The 19618-nt window shown below is 32.3% G+C and overlaps 1 protein-coding gene across 6 annotated transcripts in view; it reads left to right on the top strand.

The window, feature by feature from the left end:
* Window positions 1–19618, top strand: part of Tsp26A (Tetraspanin 26A) — a 263618-nt gene that overhangs the window by 129367 nt on the left and 114633 nt on the right. For all 6 annotated transcript variants that reach the window (XM_075365710.1, XM_075365690.1, XM_075365676.1 and 3 more), the window contains exons 2-3: window positions 3987–4107; window positions 18019–18092. In XM_075365710.1, coding sequence (XP_075221825.1) covers window positions 3987–4107; window positions 18019–18092 — 195 coding nt within the window. The remainder of the gene's footprint in view (window positions 1–3986; window positions 4108–18018; window positions 18093–19618) is intronic.

Below are 19618 nucleotides of genomic sequence, written 5' to 3'. Positions count from 1 at the left end.
GGTTTTTTTTAACGGTGGTGTAATGCGCCGTATTCTGTTAACAAGTTACACTGTGCGTGCAAAGTATTATTGTTTGTCTAAATAAAGAAAGAACTTCGAGGTGGGATGCAAAATCGTGCATGTATTATCTATCATTTTACTTTTATTAACACATATTTTATTACAGTAATGCTGAACTGTTATTAGAGTAAAAAAAGAAGGAAATCTACGCAGGAAATAATCAAATAAAATTCCAGAAGGAACTAGAGTGGCTTCTACTGTAATAATAATAATTATTATTTTAACCAAAGTAATAAACTTTTTAGAAACTGTAGTTGTTTAGGTTTCACGACAATACATAAATAAATCACTCTCACGCAAATTAGTGACATATTTAGCTAATAGACAATTTTGCCACTTAGAACTCTTTGTTTTACGAATGGGTCAATCATAAGAACCAATAGACAAAATAAAAGTAAACAGTTGTTTTACACGTTAAGTTTTTTTATCTATTCTTGTAATCAATCCATCATATACCGTACGGTTTTTAAATATACTTTTATATTTAATACCGTATTTCTGTACACTTCAATAATAAATAATTGCAAACAATTATGCATTTATTTTACATCTCAATAAATAGTAATTTACTGAAAATAAAATCTTTTTCTTGTCTGTACAAGAATAATTTACATCTTACACTAGAAAAGAATCCGTAAGAGATTTTAAGAGAATAATTTTCTTTGTTGGGAAAACATTTTGAATCCTAATTTTAGCTGCCCACGTCCTAATTTTAATCTTTCTTTTTTTAAAAGAAAAGTTTTCAATAGTGTATTAACTGTTTTTTCACATTAATCAGACAATTACGGAAAGAAGTATAGTAAACTTTAAAGAAATTAACTGTAACATCAAGTCGATAAATAACAAGATTACAACTCTGTTTACTTATTCTCTTTTTGTTTACTTTGCTTGATTCGAAGTAAAAAAAAAAATCAAGCGTGTTTAAAATTTTCATTAGTTTTATTTTAATTTAAATTAAATGATAAATTTAAGATGGATGATGAATTGAAGATTTTTTTTTTAATTTTATTTGATTGTCATATTATGTAAGAAGTAGCAAAATTAATTTGTCCTGAAATGAATTTCTAGAGCTACTTTGGTTCACCTAATTATAATCATAAGAATATAAAAGGTTAAAAATTAACGTTTCAAAATAAATCCTAACTAACGGTTAGAGCAATTTTGTACCAAAGTACAGTATACTGTTGCAAGATTTTTATTTATTACTGATATAATTATTCTTTTAACGAATGAAATATATTTGTAATATGCCCTACGTAGAATGTACTCGTATATTTCTTAAAAATATTCTTTAAATTAATTATAAAAGATGTACTGATTTTAAGAGATGTTTTTCTGTGTATAGTTTAACTGGAACACTAAGATGCGTTGTTGTATAAAAAAAAGCAAGGAAGAAAATAAGTGAAATTTGATTTACCTTATTTTCTTGTTCGATTCAGCTCAATCTATTTAGCCCTTTGCGGCTACACAGATGATTCATTTTTTTTTTTTACAAAATGTAATTGAATCTTCAATAAAGTTATTGTTATTTCAGTCAAAATAGTTAAAGATAAAACTATTTAAATAACTACTGAATTATTTTATGTTATTGGTTTTTTTTCACGTATAGTATTAATTTGAATTAAGTGTTAGTAGCAACTAATTTTGACAGTAAAGCTCGGCAAAATCTGTGTTACTTAAACCAGTACAAATTATTTTGACTAATTTAGTACATGAAGCATGTGTTACTTTCATAGTAATTAACTTAAATTATTGAATCAAAATCGATGTGCTATTTTTATTAGTGTTTTCATTAATGTATAAAAATTACATTTTTTTATTGTTTTTTATGCTTGTTTAACGCACGATGTTTTATCAGAGCTCTTTTTTATGGTACTCAAATAACTACTGTTTATGTTTACCAGTAGTGTTAAAATAATAAAAATTATTATTATTGCATTTGAAACGGGTGCTCACTTGTCTGTTCTGGAATTTTTTTCTTTGTAGATCGTTCACTTTCCATTCCCACATTACTTCGTATTTTACTCAAATTCTGTATTTTCCATCTAACGTGGAATATAATAATAAAACCAGTTCTCAAAATTATTACTATAATAGTTCTGATTAACGTAATAAAAGTATATATTATACGATGCGCGGCTGAATGATTTTAATTTTGTTAATAAAGGAGCATTACTGTCATTCCATTCTGTCTTTTTTATGGATAGTAGATGTGATTTTTATGGATAGATAATGCAATATAACGGCATTACTTTAATATGTAGCCTTAGTTATTGATGATTATTTGTTTGTATCTGCGTGTACGGGACACATAAAATTATTTGAGTTCATGAAGGAATTAAATTTAAATCTTTTAAAGTAAATTTAATTTTTTATTATTTCCTTTAGTAATGTATATATCTGATTAATATGTCGGTTTACAGCGGGTGTTGAATTTTTAGATCGCTGTGTGAATAAATACTTGAGCTTTTTTTTTTTGAACTCTACTCCCCTGGGCCGGTCCGACTGGTTGGTATTGCGCCACCCAGGGGAGTACCTGTTCTACTCTAATGGGCCTTCCCACCTACCGGCTATAAGTCCGGCATGGCAGGTCGGCCCACCGGTCAGTTCTTTTGAGTTCTTCTGTCCCAGCCGTATATCGCCACGTCAATACCATGTATTGTCGTGACGTGGCGATTGGGTCTTTTCAGATCTTGATATTAACCTAACGAAAAACCCTTAGGAGTCCCCAGTGGATCATCGGAACTGACACACCTCGGCATATCAGCCCTCAACACTGAGGCTGTCCACCCTGCCCTATGCTAAAGTTTAAAATCCTAGTCTCCTCTCATCGTTGTTTTTCTGCATAAGTATTCTTTTGATGACCAACTCAACTTTTTTCCAAGTTTTTTCACTGTTTAACATGCTATTGATTAGTCTGCCAGTTCCATCAGATGACAGGTCAATACCGTCTGTCTCTTCCCTCCATTTATGACATACAGTGAAAGTATGTTCGACATCATCATCACAGTCATAGTACATACAGGCTGCAGTTTCCCTTCTACCGACTCTATGCAGATAGTAATTAAAACTACCGTGTCCTGTAAAATACTGTGACGTGTAAAAGTTTATTTCACCGTGTTTTCTATGTATCCAGTTCCTTAGATTGGGGATTAGCCTTCTGGTCCTGTCTCCAGGGCCTGCTGTGCTCCGTCTCTCCTGCCATCTCTCTATTAGCCTATCCCTCGCTTCATGAACTTCAACACCTTGTTCTCTTTCGACTCTGAAATGAGCCATAAGGTCGATCGGAGGCACTCCTGATAAAACGCATAACGCCTCATACGAGACTGTCCTGTACGCGGAAACCACGCCAAGCAACAGTCTCCTATGGGTCCTAACTAAGCGTGCCAAGTTCTTCTTTATCCGTACTGAAGGCCACCATACCGGGACAGCATATAATATCGACGACATAACCGAGGACGCAACAACCCTCCTTTTTGACGGTTTAGGTGCTCTTTGAGAAGTCATAATAATATTAAGAGATTTAGTCATCTTATCAGCCCTATTGCAAACCTCGTGTATGTGTTCCGTAAATGCACCATTTCTCTGAAAGGTGACCCCCAAGTACTTTAATCTATCTGTTTCTGCTATTACTTGTTCATTGACCTTGATATTTAGCCGTTCGATGATCCTTCTGCCAGTAAATGTAATAAAATTACATTTACCAGAAATACTTGAGCTTAATTCTGTAGATGTCAACGAACGATTTATAAGAACACAGGTCAACAAAAAAAAAAAAAAAATTAATTTGGAACCGAGATAAAAGTAGGTAAATTAGAATGTATTTTTTATGCTGAATGTGAATGAAGATGTATTTTATCGGCCATCATACGTCTTATAATAAACATCATAGATCTATTAATACAGTCATTTTATGTTTATTGCAGATGTTGGGATTATGTATACTCGCCGTTGGAATCTGGGCTTGGTCTGAGAAAGACACATTCAATAATCTTGGTCGTCTTGCTAACGTAGCATTAGATCCTGCCTTTGTTCTTATTTGTGCCGGTAAGTAAATTAATTTGAATTTTTAATTACGTATCTATCATTCTGTATGTAAATTTAATATAACAGGTAATATAAAAATACTCCATTTTTTTGTGGTTAAATGTTTACTTATTTCTTAGTAGTCAAAAGTTTTTTTTAGTATTTGTGGCAGTAAAGTAGTCGACTAAATTTTTTTACGTACTTCGTTTTGTTATTGTTTAAAAGTTTATATCTTGTCAGATGTTTTTCTTGAAGTCTGTTTTTGCTCTTGAAACTATCAACAAAGTATGTATGATTAAGGAAAAAATCTGTGGCAAATTATTTCGATAAAATACCAAATGGTGATACTTTGAAAATAAGCATAAACAGGTTGTAACTGATGTTAATACAGTATTAAAAAAATGAATTTGTTGAATAATATAATATTATGAACTTATAAAGGAAACTTAGATAAACTCGTGTTTAAATTGTAGTAAATTACAATAAATATCTAACTTTGTGGAGAAATTTTCCATAACTTGCTTTCTAGAAATCATAATACGCATAACTTAATAATAGGCTTACAGAATTGCGTTATACCTTTTCCTGTTAAAAAAAAATATAATAATAATAACTGTATACTGGCTCTGTTAAATTAATTCTCCAACGTGATGATTAGAACTGGGATACTTTGGAAGAAACGAGATTTGGAAAATTTACTATTGATAAGATCTTTCCTAGTTGTCTGACTGCTTTATTAGTAACTCTTACGCTGCAACTCTTCTGAGAATTTAGACGAAACGTTTTTCCTCCCCTTCAGTTTTTATTTGTGATAAATTCGATTTGTTTTATCATTTATCTTTCTTTTGGTAAATACTTACATATGTAATCTACATGATTACATATTAGATTCCTGCATATTTTGTATTTATAATTTTAATTAAATTTGTAATTTTTATTCCCCTCCCCCAACCACTATTAAAGTTAATGAATTTTGTATTCCTTTAATCTATGTTTTATCTTTCCATTTTAAAAGTTTTTTCTCCCGCTTTCTGTTACGTTTGCTGTGTGAAAAACAATTTTTTGTGGTTCCTCTTATTGTGATTCACAAGGGAGGTTGAAGAAAGTCTTAATTTATCCTACTCTGAACTGCTTCATCGTTAATTTTTTAAATTAGTATTATTTTATCAGATTAAAAAAAAACAAATATATATATATATATATATATTATTTTTTTATTTTTTTACAGTTCTAATTTCGTTTCAAAGCATAGTCATTTGGATATACATCGAGCTTAAGAAATTTCCTCTCTATTTTAACTAATTTTATTCGTTGCAATTATTCTATTAGAGTTCGGTAAAAAGAATGTTAGGCTATTCTGATTTATTGAGTTATAAAAAAAAGTATTAATTTGGTAAAATTTGTTAAAGTCTATATAAACTTAAAACATAAGTATTGCATTATAGCGCGGTTAGTTATAATGACTTGCTGGAAGGTTATGTTGTAGTAAAGTTGTTTATTTCTTTCCGTAACATAGTTAATGTATTCCAACTAGAGGGAATAAAACGTGCAAGGAAAGATATGGATCTTATACACGTTCGGATTTGTGATATTTAGGGACTGGAATGGTGGTTTTCGTTAACATGATTGTGTCAACTTCTTTAAAAATTTCTTTGTGTTGTAGAATATTTCGGACCGTGTGAATTCTCTTAACATCTCTTTGTTTCCTGATTATTCTTACGTTAATTATCTTCCGTTTATTGTTCGCTTTTGCACTTCTATGACAGCAAGGTTTAGTTCGCTCTTCTATACCATGTATTTTTTGGAAAAGTATGTTTTTAATTTTTTCTCACTATCCTTAGTGTTTGTTCATTGACCGTTCTTAACATCTTTACACCCGAGTGAGTCTAATCGAATAGCGATACCGGTTGTTTAATTATAGGTCCTCTTCTAAAGCTACGTCGGTCTCTGTGGGTCATAATTAATTCTTGTTTTATTTTTCATTTAACAAGTGTATCATTATAATGTACTTTATTCCCTATTTTTAGTAGGCATTTTATCCACGAGCGTACGTAGCTGTCATTAAAATGATAAGTAATAATCTTTGTACATTGTAGTAATTAGCAGACATAGTGAATTTAATTGAAAAAAAAAAAATACTCATTTCTTCTTTTATAAAAAATTATTGCGTTAAATTATTAGATTTAAAGAATGTTCGGTTTTTAACTACCCCGCAAAATATTTCAGTGGATTCGTCTTAAAAATAATTCTTCATAAAATTATGTATAAGAATTAACAGCAGTCATTCTAAACACGTAAAAATTTGTAGATACGAAATTCAAGCAGTTAATAGTATAGTATTTGTTTGGCTAAATAAAGATATTTAAATTAATAGGATAACCCACCGGGTTGGTCTACTGGTGCACGCGTCTACGCAAATCAGCTGATCTCAAGGTCGAGAGTTCTAAGGTTAAAATCCTAGTAAAGGCAATTACTTTTGTAAGGATTTGAATACTAGATCGTAGATACCGGTGTTCTTTGGTGGTTGGGTTTCAATTAATCGCATCGAAATGGTCGACCTGTGACTGTACAAGACTACACTACATTTACACTCATACATATTATCCCTATTCATCCTCTGAAGTAATACCTGAAAGTGGGTTAAACAGAAAAGAAATTATTTTGATAAACTATTTGTCGTCAATATCTGTAAAATAGGTACTACTGTATAGGTTTAACGGTGTCAGCTGAATTCTACTCATTCATAAAGATAATGGATTGAAAAAAGTTTCTTACAAATATAAATTACTCGAGTTCGAAATACATGACTGTTAAAATATGTCCATCGGTTATGAAAACAAGCACTACAGGTCAAAATATTCTTCTTTTTTTACAACGTATAGTCTCTCAGTAGGTTGCAAGCCCAAACCGATGCAAGTATTCTTCTCTGGTTTAAGACCGACCTATCTGAAAAAGTGATTTTAATTTAACTCAATAGAAAAAACCCATTTAGAAGATATATATTATTCTAATGCATTTTTATTGGATTTTGTATCGCTGTGTATTGCAGTATCGCAGTTCTGTTATAATAGCTGATCGGCAACGATACTAATAGTTTGTATTAACAGTAAACAGTAACTGGAACTTATGGAATTGAGCGGTTTTTTATTTTTTATTTACAAGGTAATCTGAAGAATAATATATGGTTTAATAATAATTTAATAAAGAATTCGGCAATTTTTTCTGTATTATTTTCATGTATGTCAATATTTTCAACTTTTAAGTGTAATTATTTTATGTAAGATGTTCAAAAGCTTAACTCACAGTTAATGATCGTTGAAAAGGACTTTTCTGTGTTCATAATAAAATATTGTTTAAAATAGCAGAATTATACCTCTTATGGGCCGTTTTTTTGGCTAAATGTACGTAATTTCGTCCCTTATTCCTTTGTTGTATTAGGAAATTTTTTCCTGCACGTACTAAAGGCCAATTTCATTTAACAAACTTTCTTCAAATTTAAATGAAGTCGAAGTTTCCTTAAATTAAAATTTAACTTTCAAATTAAGTTTTTAACTTATACTAGTTGCTGTCATCATAAATATTTTAAAAGATGTGAATAATCAATAGTAATTTCATCTTATCAAGAATTAAATTGCGAAAAGATTTATTTTTTGAACCAAAATTCTTTCTAAGCCAAGTATTACATTAGAATGATACATTATGAAATGAAACCTTTTTTTATATAGACTTGTTTAATTGATTAATTTTTCTTTTGATTATATATATATATACTTTTTTTTTTAATGTCGACATCATTGGCCGATGACTTTAAAGGAGATACTTCCACTAGGTCTTCAGTCATTTCTGAATTATCTTTCTTAAGTACGGCATATTAAGAAATAATATAATATTAATAATTAATTATTATTTACGTAGTATTATGAACAGAGGACGCGCGTGGGTAAGGTGAACCGGCAGCACTTTTCCCAACAGTTTTTCTGGCCGTTTTAAAATAAAAAATATTTTGAAAAGTCGTTACATACTCGCCGTTCCATTTAATAAATAGGAAACTACTGAAAATTTTCATTAAAATAGTAAAATACATTCAGCGGTAACTGCAACACAAATACGAACAGACAAAACCCCATAAACTCGAGTTAATACAGAATCAACTCTCGAGTTTCGTACGATCAACAGTCGTTTATGTGGCATTGATTTGTAAAATGACTGACTATCTTAGTAAAAAATTGTGAATATAAATTCTAGAATAGTTAAGGATGATACAGTACAAAACTTTTCTTTTTGTTGATTGTAGCTTAAAATTCAATGGTGTTTTGTGAAAAGCTATTTGTACGGTCCAAAAATCGTAGTTTTTCGATATGAATTGTTGAAAATATGCATTAATGATGTTACAGAATTAAAATTCTTTACCTTATCCTCGATTTATTTTTGGTAGATGTTTAAATCTTCAGCAGACTTCTAAAACCTGCGACTTTTTTTTTGTTGTAGTGGTATTTGTTCTGTTGGTTTTTTTAGAAAAATAATTGTTTTTCAGACACAAGCGTCACTTCGCAAATCAGCTGATTTCGAAGTCGAGAGTTTCAACGTTCAAATCCTAGTAAAGGCAGTTAATTTTATGCGGATTTTAATACTAGATCGTGGAAACCGGTGTTCTTTACTGGTTGGGTTTCAATTAACCATACATCTCAGAAATGGTCGACCTGAGATTGTACAAGACTACTCTTCACTTACACTCATACATATCATCCTCAATCATCCTCTGAAATAATATCTGACGGTGATCCCCGGAGCTAAATAGGAAAAGATCTACTTCATGCCAGCGAGTGGTAGCGTCTCGGCCTTTCATCCAGAGGTCCCAGGTTCGAATCCCGGTCAGGCACAGCATTTTCACACGCTACAAAAATTGTCATTTCACCTCATTCTCTGAAGTAATACCTAACGGTGGTTCTGGAGGTTAAAAAAGATTACTTTATACCATATTACCATTATATTGGCGGTTTTCCCCACCACCTGTCGGTAGCATCTACTTGCCATTCCCACTATTACCCAACTCTCCTTTTTTTTTCTGTTTAGCCTCCGGTAACTACCGTTTTGATAATTCTTCAGAGGATGAATGAGAATGATATGTATGAGTGTAAATGAAGTGTAGTCTTGTACATTCTCAATTCGACCATTCCTGAGATGTGTGGTTAATTGAAACCCAATTAACCGACTTTTTTCAAATTCTCACCTTAGAAAAATTAATTTTAAGTTTATTATTGTACCACGAATTACAAAAAGAAATACAAGATATAACGGGCGGCGTATTGCTGTGCATATAGGCTGAATTTATTGCTAAAAACTGAGAACGGACGAAAACTGTACATACAAACCCAAAACGATGGTATTTTTTTTATCGCTACAGCTTTAAAGATGATCATTTAAAAATAAAGCTGATTTAATTTTTATTGATTTGAGTGTTATTTTCTGGCCTTCCTAGCATTATCACTCTAACAAACGTAGTTGACGCGTTTCGGGGTTTCTCCATTCTCAAAAATACTTTTAGCACTCCCCACTGCTACTCATCCCAGATTGCGAAATCAGCATCGGAGGCATCCTGACAGAGGCCAAACTGATGAAAAGCATCCCGTGCTTTTTCTTCTTGTTCTTTAATTGCGTGTTGAATGGAATTTTACCAAGCATTTGAATCTACTCTATTCTACTCCTATCAATCAATTTTTTACATAACTTAATGTTGCGTTATTACTGCTAATATAGACTTTGACTTGTGGCATATCAATTATATCGGGATAAAACTGCAATGGTATGGAGTAACTCTACACAATTTTTTGATTTTGCGATATCATCTACTTTGCAATGAATATATTTTTGTTTAACTGATTTTTTTCTCATTTTAAAAGTTCTACTTTTAAAAATAACATGTCTTAGGTGTACGCAATTTTAATCATTCGATAATATCGAATTTTCGGCTAGAAGCGTTTGGAAGTTTTTTTCAGTTTTCAGGCAATAGTATAGCGCATTAACAATTACTATGACGAAACCTTCAACAACAATTTTTTTAAATCACTGCATAAGATCGTCACCATTCATTTCACCATAATACGCTTAGTAAGATCTGGATTCAAATACCCATAAATCACCATTCAATAATCCATTTTCACTTCCTATGTGTGTTTTTGAATGGACGAATAATAGATTAATCGTTTAACGTTTGCCACCGGGTTTTCACCCAGTTGACAAACCTTTTTATTAATGCGTCTTTTGCGGCTCTTTATTTCTTTTTCGTTATTTATTTTTCGGCCCGTGCGGACGAATAAGCTACGCAGCCGTAGTCTAAGCGAGAACGGACCAGAGCTCTGTACAAGCGCAACATGCACACTCGACCAGCATCCCAACCAGTATTAGACAGAACTCTCACTCAGTATGTCTAGCATTTTTAAATATTTTACCTTCAGCTCTTTTAATGTGTTACCCACGTTAGCCGTTAGTCAAACCAAAATCCTAGAAATCTAACACGCGTGCACGGTTCAACTGGTTTACCATGTAATAACGTTGAGGGTCAATATGTTTCCTTAACCGGGAAAACAAATACATTTCGTTTTCTCCGGAAAAAAGAAGTGAATTCAGTCCGGGGAAAATGTGAATCCAGTCGTTTTACACAACGATTCAAAACAAGTTATTTTGTTCTGGAGCAGTCAGTAGCCAGTAGATCGTACAAAAAACGTAAATTGGAAAATCATCTACAAATAAAGCATACGTAACTGGTTTACGGACGCATATTTTTGTATTATTTATTGCTACGGCAGACAAGGTAACACTCAGAACACTTCCCTGTGGTATACCCTATTCTAGTACAAAATTTTCGGTTAGCGTAATTCCAACTTGAACTCAATAGGACCGACTACTGAGAAAACCCCTGATAGATTTAAGGAGATTTCCTTGTATACCCCATTCATGTAGTTCATTTAGGATTCCTCTCCTCTAAGTTGTGTCATATGCCTTTTGCAAATCAAAAAATAGTACAACTAGGCATTGGCGAAGTAGAAAGGCGTTTTGGATGACAGATTCATGAACAACTACATGATCGATAGATGACCTTGGTGAAAACCGCAATGTTCGGTGGTAATAAGGTACCACACTAGATGACAGTTTATCATTCGTTCTATCAACTTGCACATGGTACTGGTCAAAGAAATAGGACGATAACTTGAGATACATGACTTATCTTTACCTGGTTGCAATATGGGAATCACCAATTCTTCTGATGAAGAATCTGGAAATTCCTGGTAGAAAATATTCTATTATAGATACACAAGATATGTCGTAATGCAGGATCCGGATGGTGTAATGACATACTAAACCTGATATTATCATTTCCGGGGGGAATTGTTACGGGAATTATTTAAGGCATACCTTAGCTCAACAAAAGAAAATGGAAAGTTTAATTTATTTCACGAGTCTTTCACAAAAAACGGGACACTTTCTACCTGCAATTTATACCTCATAAATTCAGGACAATAGGATGATGTAAGTGAAACTGACTTAAAAAAATTGCCAAACGTGTTCGCCACTCAATTGGCGCGGTGACGAGGATGCCGTTGCTTTCCAGTCAAATCGGTGGTAGTGATTGTCCTGATCCTCATATGGCCCGTACGTTTCTCCAAACAACCGATGATGGAGTTGTCCGAGAAATGGTATCGACATAATTCAGCCATACTTTCCGCTTAGTACACCGGTACACTCGTAGGCATACAGACTTCACATTACGGAAGGCACAGAGCATTTCTGTCCGGTTTTTCTTTTTAGTGTTTAGGAATTAAAGGGAACTTCTTTGTTTCGTCGGGAACTTCATCTGCCACCATATCCTCGAAGGTATCTGGAGATCATAGTGGGGATTTCGAAGCTGGGAGGCTCGAGACACCATAAAAGGGAACGATTGTTTTGTAGATCCTTCATTGGGATCTTATTAGTGTGCTGCGTTGTTAGTACCACGGGAGTTTCATTTGGTGGTGTACCAGCTGAAGTATTATTCGGTACATCATTGTCGGTCTTTCTAGCAGAAGTTAACCTTTTTGCAAGTTCTGAATGCTGTAATTGCAGCTGTGAGGAACTTTACTTGTTCCGACAAAGATTCTACCATTTTAGTAAGTTCTTTAGACGATGCGCATTCTTTCCCTTTTTTTGTAGATTGTTTGAGAGAGCCTATAAAATACTAACACCAGGTTCTACAGAATTCCTCATGCTGAGGGATTTTCTGTATTCCCGACGACCCACCGGGAAGGACAATTTCTTCGCAGTATATATCTTCAATATAGTCTATTCTTCCTTGTAAAGGGGACATTCCTGAGATCTTGCCGAATGTGGACCTTTGCAATTTATACATTTTTCTTCTTCAGCGCATGTGCTAACATCACATCCCGTACGGCTGCAACGTGCACAAATCTGTTCCTTTATGCAATCAATTTTGGTGTAACTAAAACCCTGACATTGAAAGCCGAGTCACACAAACAGACAGATTACCAACCTTTATTTGATCAGGAACGGTAGGAGCAGAAATGGTTACAATGATGAGGATGTTGGCATGTCAACAGCATTCTCCTTCCTTATAATCTTTTTCATAAAAGTGACAGCCTGCGAGGATTGGCTCGTATCCTTATATTTAACTGTAGTTAAATATAACGGTTTCTTATAAGAAACCGTACACTTGTTAATTTACCACTCTTTGGTATATCTCTTCAAACTCCCCGGTTTTTTGGTTTTTCAAGTGAACCAACAATCACCGAAAGATTTTTAATTGGGGTTGCCATACGGTTCCTACGAATATCGGATCATTCCAGCAGAGCGCGCGTACTGGAGCTAGGGCTAGATACAATTGAATTCATCCTAGTGTCCAGAGGACATCGTTTGGACTCACTACGTTGAGCCATTCACCCACCGGCATGATAGTTTCCACCTTCGGTTACGGTTGCGCTTCGTAAGGTGTCGCAACACCACCGAATGTAAGCGTAAGAAGAAACAGTGTATGATATTGTTGTGTAGTTGTGTCAGGGTATTTATTGTAATTTGTGTAGTGTTCTTGATGTAGTATTGGTGTGTAGTGTAAAGACTTCACCATCTTAGGATGTTGTTGGAAGAAAAGCTGTAGAGAATTAGAGCCGCGGGGACGCTAACCCCCCAAAATCTTAAAGAGTAAGACTCCCTATCGGCGAACGTACTGGTTTGTAGTGTTACTCTACGCGAAAATAGTTACTACAGTAATCAAGGGTAATTTGAGCTAGATGCAGTTAAAATTACCAGTCAAATAATAACTGTGAAGGTCACATTCTACTCTGGTTCTGCCCAGTACTGTATACCATAAGTTAATGAGTTTTCTTGTCGCAAGAGTGATGAAAAATAAATTTTCTTGTGCACTATTTTGAGTCATAGATCACCTACGAACTTAGACAAATTAACAAAATTCCAATAATTTCTTAATGAGATCTGTAATGCTGCACGATATGCATCATTTCATAGGTTATTGTACTCTATTATTTGACTTACGACAACGTTTGTGGCCTATACAAAGCAGGAGCTGTGCTATGCTGTTGAATTGTTATCCTCGTTACGTAGCAAGTAAAGATAGTTATTTATAAAATTCATAAAAACGAATAAATCGTCATTTGCGATCTAGTGTAACTCATTTTTATTTCAATTACTTTGATCTATAACCCTTGAAAATTAGCGTGCTCACTATTGATTGGGGAATAGCTGTGGATATTTATTTTTCGACCGCTATAACGAAATTTAGTTTGTTTCTTTTGCAAATAGAGAGTCTAAAATACATTGACTTGTATAGAAATTTGGAGGAACTTCCATGGAGAACATTTCGAAATTATTGTTATTATTAAATAATTATTTTTTAACTCTTTGCCTTACATTCTTGCTTTCTACAATTTTTAATCCTCTTAATGAACGATTATGTTTTAGTACTGAAAAATTAATTCGGTTATCTTTTTGAGAAATGTAACCGTTTTTTTAATCATTCGATTTAAATGTTTACGGAACAGCCTATTTAAAAAACAATAATTAGTTCAATAAGGATAAAACGTTCATTTTTAATTAAAAGAATCGAAGGAGAACTGCTTTATTATTTACTGATTAAATTATTAATTTGTTTTGTTGAATATGAAGAAATAATAGCGTTAAATGAATGTTTGAGTAAAAATGCGCAACAAATTCTCTTTACAACATAATAAAGTAAATTAAAAGGATAATCAGGATTATTCCACCTCTGGCATAAAAACAAAACATTTAACACGAATTAGACACGTATATACAGGAAACTCAACCTTCCTCTTCTTATTTGTTTCAGAATTGCTTTAGCTTATTACCACAAATAAGGAAGGAAATAACTTGGTACTTCCTCATCTGTTGTCTAATTGTAAAATTTTTCCAGTTAATTAATTACGAATGCTTGCGTTTTGATTTATCTTTGTATTTTTTATGAATGTATCTACAAGAGTTATTTATTCCTCCAAGTGTAATGAAACAAAATGAGATGTATAACCGAACCTTGAGATTTATTTCTATTACACAGCGAGAGAGAGATAGAGGTAGAGTGAGTGAGTGAAAGAGAAAGAGAGTGTGTAAGAGAGAGAGTTTTCTGTGTCTTCCTGTTTTATTATTAAAATATGGACTATTGTATTATTAGTTAGCCTAACCTTTTTTTGTGTGTATGATTTGGCTTAACATTTTTTTTTGGTCATGTGTCTGATCATCGTCAGTGTATTCAGATCAGTAAATATTTTATTTTTATAAATTTTTGTGATGAATTTCATTATTATCCGAATTAATTTTCAGAAATATTAGATGAAAAAATTAAGAAATACTGTTAAAAGACAAATGATTAAATAAAATGTATTGTATATGTAATTTTTTTTTGTGGTTCGCAAAATTCAAAAATAGAATAATCATAACTCAAAAAATTATTTTCGGATGAATTGACATACTTGTAATAATCAATAAACCTCTGAATAGTAATTAAACGGTTTAATAACAGATTTTATACAGATGTATGTTCTTAGTTTCAAGAAAATTACAATATATTTAATGATTTATTAAGTACGATAAAAACAGGAGTACGTTTATAACTGCTTACCTTCAAGTTTTCAGTTGCTATACAGTGCTATTTTTTTGTATAAAAATATATTTTGATTCATTTTTTAGTTGATGATTAAAGGAATCAAAAAAAGAGTGAGTGCATAAATGAGTTTTTTAAATCAGAAATGAGAAATTGTAATTTCAGTATTATAATTTTATAGACGATTTGTACTTTGTTATGAAATGCAGAGCTATAAGCTTAAACCTGAAGGCCATTATCACATAGACCATATTTTATTAAAATATGGATCTTATATAATGAAGTAGCCAAAATTATATGAAAAATAATAATTATCCAAAGGCTTTCTCTGTGTTTAATGCAGTTAGAAATTTACATTATACGCTTCGTGCAATTTTTTTTCTTAAATATTGCTAAGTAACGGTACTGTATGAACTGTTTGATGTCGTGTACAACAAACCGTGACATGACTTGCTTGTTTCGCTATCTTTTTGTTATTCATGCTTGTACCGAACGTGTTAGTTACTACTAGAGAGAAATAAAAATAAAAAAAATTGCCGGTAATCTACAGTGTGGTTTGTTGTATAATATTGTTTTGTAATAAGATATTGACAGAATGAAAGTTATTTTTTATTAAAATGAAACAAACTGTTATTACGCTAGGCTTTTTTTACACTTTGTTAATTTTTTCACTGGTATTTTCTTTTTATTTATTTGCGTTTAAAAAAGATGTAAATAATAATTTGTGATCCGTGTAGTTTTAGCGATAACAGACTTCATAAGCCTGCTATATCTACAATCTCTGGACAAAGCCTACGAACAGTCATTTTAACTGCAGCTATAAGCCTGAATAATGTGTACTCTTTCTAATCATTTTAAATTCCGTGGGGAAGGAAGAGACTGAAGTTAATAAATGACATAAAGGGAAGTGAAGGTTATGTGATGAGTTAAAGAAAAGCATGAGACAGAAATAGATGGAGATAACATTGATACCAGGGACCAGGCAGAACACCATATGTTGATAAATAATGTATCTTGTATTTTTGGTACCTTAACCGTAATGGTTGTAGTGCCACCATTACTATGGTTTCAGAGGAAATACTTACAGTGGTTGTAGAAGACCTCACTGGAGATCAAGTCACTCCCCTGTGACTTGGTCTCTTTTAGTCACTGTGACTAGACTGGTCTGGTCATTCCGAGAATTACAAGCATCTCGGTCAAGACTGTGTAAGAAAAATAAGGAATCGAGTGGTTTCCTTATATAATCTTTTTAACTTCGTTGAAATCATATATTCAGATCTACAAGGGATACCGTCACTTTGTTCACCATACTAGCCGAATATATAATGAACATCATTACCGCTAAAGAAAGTTATTTTGACTAGTTCCATTTCTACCTCTATGCTTTACATGCGTTACAGACATAACCAATACCGAGAGATGGTTTAAAACAACAAATTTATGTATCCGTTTCTGTCGAATAACAATGCGCTTTTTACAATGCTACCCGGAATGAGTATTCCACATTAGTTCTAAAATGTCAGATTTTAGCACTATAAAACTCCTCCTATTTTATAATTTCTATAGTATATTCCTATTTATAGTTCTTTGTAATTATTTAGATTTTAGTCTCTTTCGCAAGGGATTGTTATGTGTTGTATTATTGCTACAGTTGAAAAAGGATCATTGTCTTATTGAAAAATCTTGTTCGTCCTTTCCTATTAAATTTTCTACGGTTACCTCCTTCTAAATTTATACTGTATCTTCAGTACCGTCATAAGTTTCGTAACGATCTGTTGATAATACGCATCCAAAAATGTTTCATTTTATACGAATTTAACTATCTTCATTCATCAAATGCTTCTTTCTTCAGTACCGAAAATTAGGTTTCTTGGATATATTTTATACCTCATCGGCTATTAATGTTTGTTTCTAAAGGTTTTGTCGCTAGAAGAGAAAAGGAGTATTGGTTGATATCCCTTATTTATTTATTATATGCTCAAAAACGTTTATAAGTAATGTCTGAATAAACCGATTTCACTGAGAAAATTAAATGCTCAGTTATGTTTTTGGGCATTTCATCAGTTTCTGATACATTTATTGCTGTAACCCATTCGAGTACTATTCTAATGAGTTGTACATCGTTTGTAGTTATTTGATAAATGCTATTAACTAATAATGATAACGTTTTTAGCCATAATCTGCCTTTATTCAATTATGTGGAATATTCAATCTTGCATCAGTTAAAAATCATATTCTTTCGTACTCTAAATATATGTATATTGTTTTTTGTAAATCACATAATCCTTCGGTTTTAGAATTTGACATGATACATACATATTCTTTTTAAATGGTGCAGCCACTTTAAGAATACCAGATATCTAATGCCAGGTTAGGAGAGAAAACAAGTGATGATTTCCTGTTTCTTTCTTCGTTGATCTGAATCTACTTGTATACCGTAATACTCCTGGTGATGCTTGGCTGTGTGACAAATTCAATCTGTCCGCCACAAGGGCTAACTATACATAGTGAAAAAAATTTCTGCCTTGTGGCTCTTATGGAGAACCTCTTAGCTGAATCTTTTACAACTCAGAGCTTTTATCTGTCAGCCGTAAGGCAAGGGCACAATTTACTCCTTTCTATTTGCAATAAATATATTGATATTTAATGTTTAATTGATTAAAAAAAAAATCTGTACCAAAGTGGTGAAACGGTTGGTATTAGTGCATTTTTAAATTTAAACATCTTATGGTTTAACAATTTGGATATTAGTAATTATTATGCTTCTAATGATTGTGTTCTCTATTTATTAACCGCGATAATTTTTTTTTCAGGTACGCTAACATTTATTATAGGTTTCACGGGCTGTGTTGGAGCACTCAGGGAAAATACGTGCCTGCTTGCAGCTGTAAGTACTTTTGGTTTTACTTTATTTTTACTGAAGTAGATGTAATTACATTACTTTCCAATTGTTATGACCGGTCGTTAAATTTTTAATTATTCCTGCTAAACATAGTAGGAAAAATACTTTACTGTGCAGAATAAAAATATGTAATTAAAATTTGAGTAAATTCCTTTAGTTTAAAGAAATGAAACATTAAAAATTAAAAAATATTTATATATATACTCAAAATTGTAAATGGTGTCATGTACATGCATTAGAATTTGGCTAGCCGATGTTCTTCTTTTGTAGTTAGCCTCGAGTACGATCAGAATTAACGTCCAGCAGTAATCTGTTAGGGCTTCTTTTCATGTAGCAGTTTTCCATCATTGAAATATCTTTGCTGAACGTTCACCGTGTTGATCTCCGGCTGCTCCAATGTTTGAGTGAAAGAAATCCAGTGTGAGTTCAGAAAATTGATTATTTGTGATTTGTTACATCTTGTTGCTCTCTATATGAATCAGTAAGTTTATTTACAACATCCTGACATTTTTGTAATTTATTGAGACCTGAAAAAATTTCGCATGTTTTTCAAATATAGTTCAAACTTCAACTTCTGTATCACGCAGCATGGAGTTAAACGTGTCGTCTTTGGCCACTTATTCGTTGACTAATGAATAGTGCTTATTTTTTCGCTTATATTTGGAAAATTCTGCCTTATATTCAGGAAACCATGATTTTCGTTCATATCGCTTTTACAAAATGCTTAATTAGGTTAGTTTGAAGTCAGATTGCGAGAAGACATACTATTTTCGTGGCTGGGAGTGAGGTTTAAATTTTTGCCCAGAGTTAAATTATGTCGTTTCTTCCTATGTTTCATGAAAATGTTGATCCGACCTCGCCTGTTCCACTCATAAATAAAACACCAGTGTCTTAACTGCAACCCTAACTAAAGTTCTATTACTTCTAAATCTCCACGGACATTTTTTCTATACCTTTTGTAATTTATCTTTTCAACAATCCTTTACATAACATCATGTCTCTTTCACATTAATAAATGACTGATATAGATATTTATTACAATTAAAATTAAAATCTTTTAAACTCTACTTTGACGAATCTATATAACGTACTCCTCAAGTTTATAAGCTTGCCCTAATTTCAACACAGTATTTAGTATTTTTGTCAACTTAGTATTTTTGTCACCAAAATACTAAGAATACCTTTTTCAGAATTACTTTTCGAATTTTCTAGAAAATATCATAATAATATTGTAGTGTTATTTCAGATTTAAAAATTCGAAAATAATTGAGGTTTCAAAGTGCTGAGAGTTTTGTATTTTTTTTATAGTAAATTCCCGTCTTGATCCCAAAACTTCAGCAACAACAAACCATCTTAGTTTGCCTTGTGATATAAGATATGGCTCCTTGAATTGTACTTAATATTCTGCATCTGGCAGGACTATGCCATGAGGTGCAGGTTTGATTTGCTAAGGAACAAACTTAAACAATTTTTGGCACAAGAAACAAAATATATGATCCTAATAGAACTTT

This window comes from Lycorma delicatula, chromosome 1, assembly GCF_047948215.1.
Source record: "Lycorma delicatula isolate Av1 chromosome 1, ASM4794821v1, whole genome shotgun sequence".
Classification (NCBI taxonomy): domain Eukaryota; kingdom Metazoa; phylum Arthropoda; class Insecta; order Hemiptera; family Fulgoridae; genus Lycorma; species Lycorma delicatula.
Note: the sequence above shows the minus strand (reverse complement) of the source record. Positions and strands in the feature narration are given on the sequence as shown.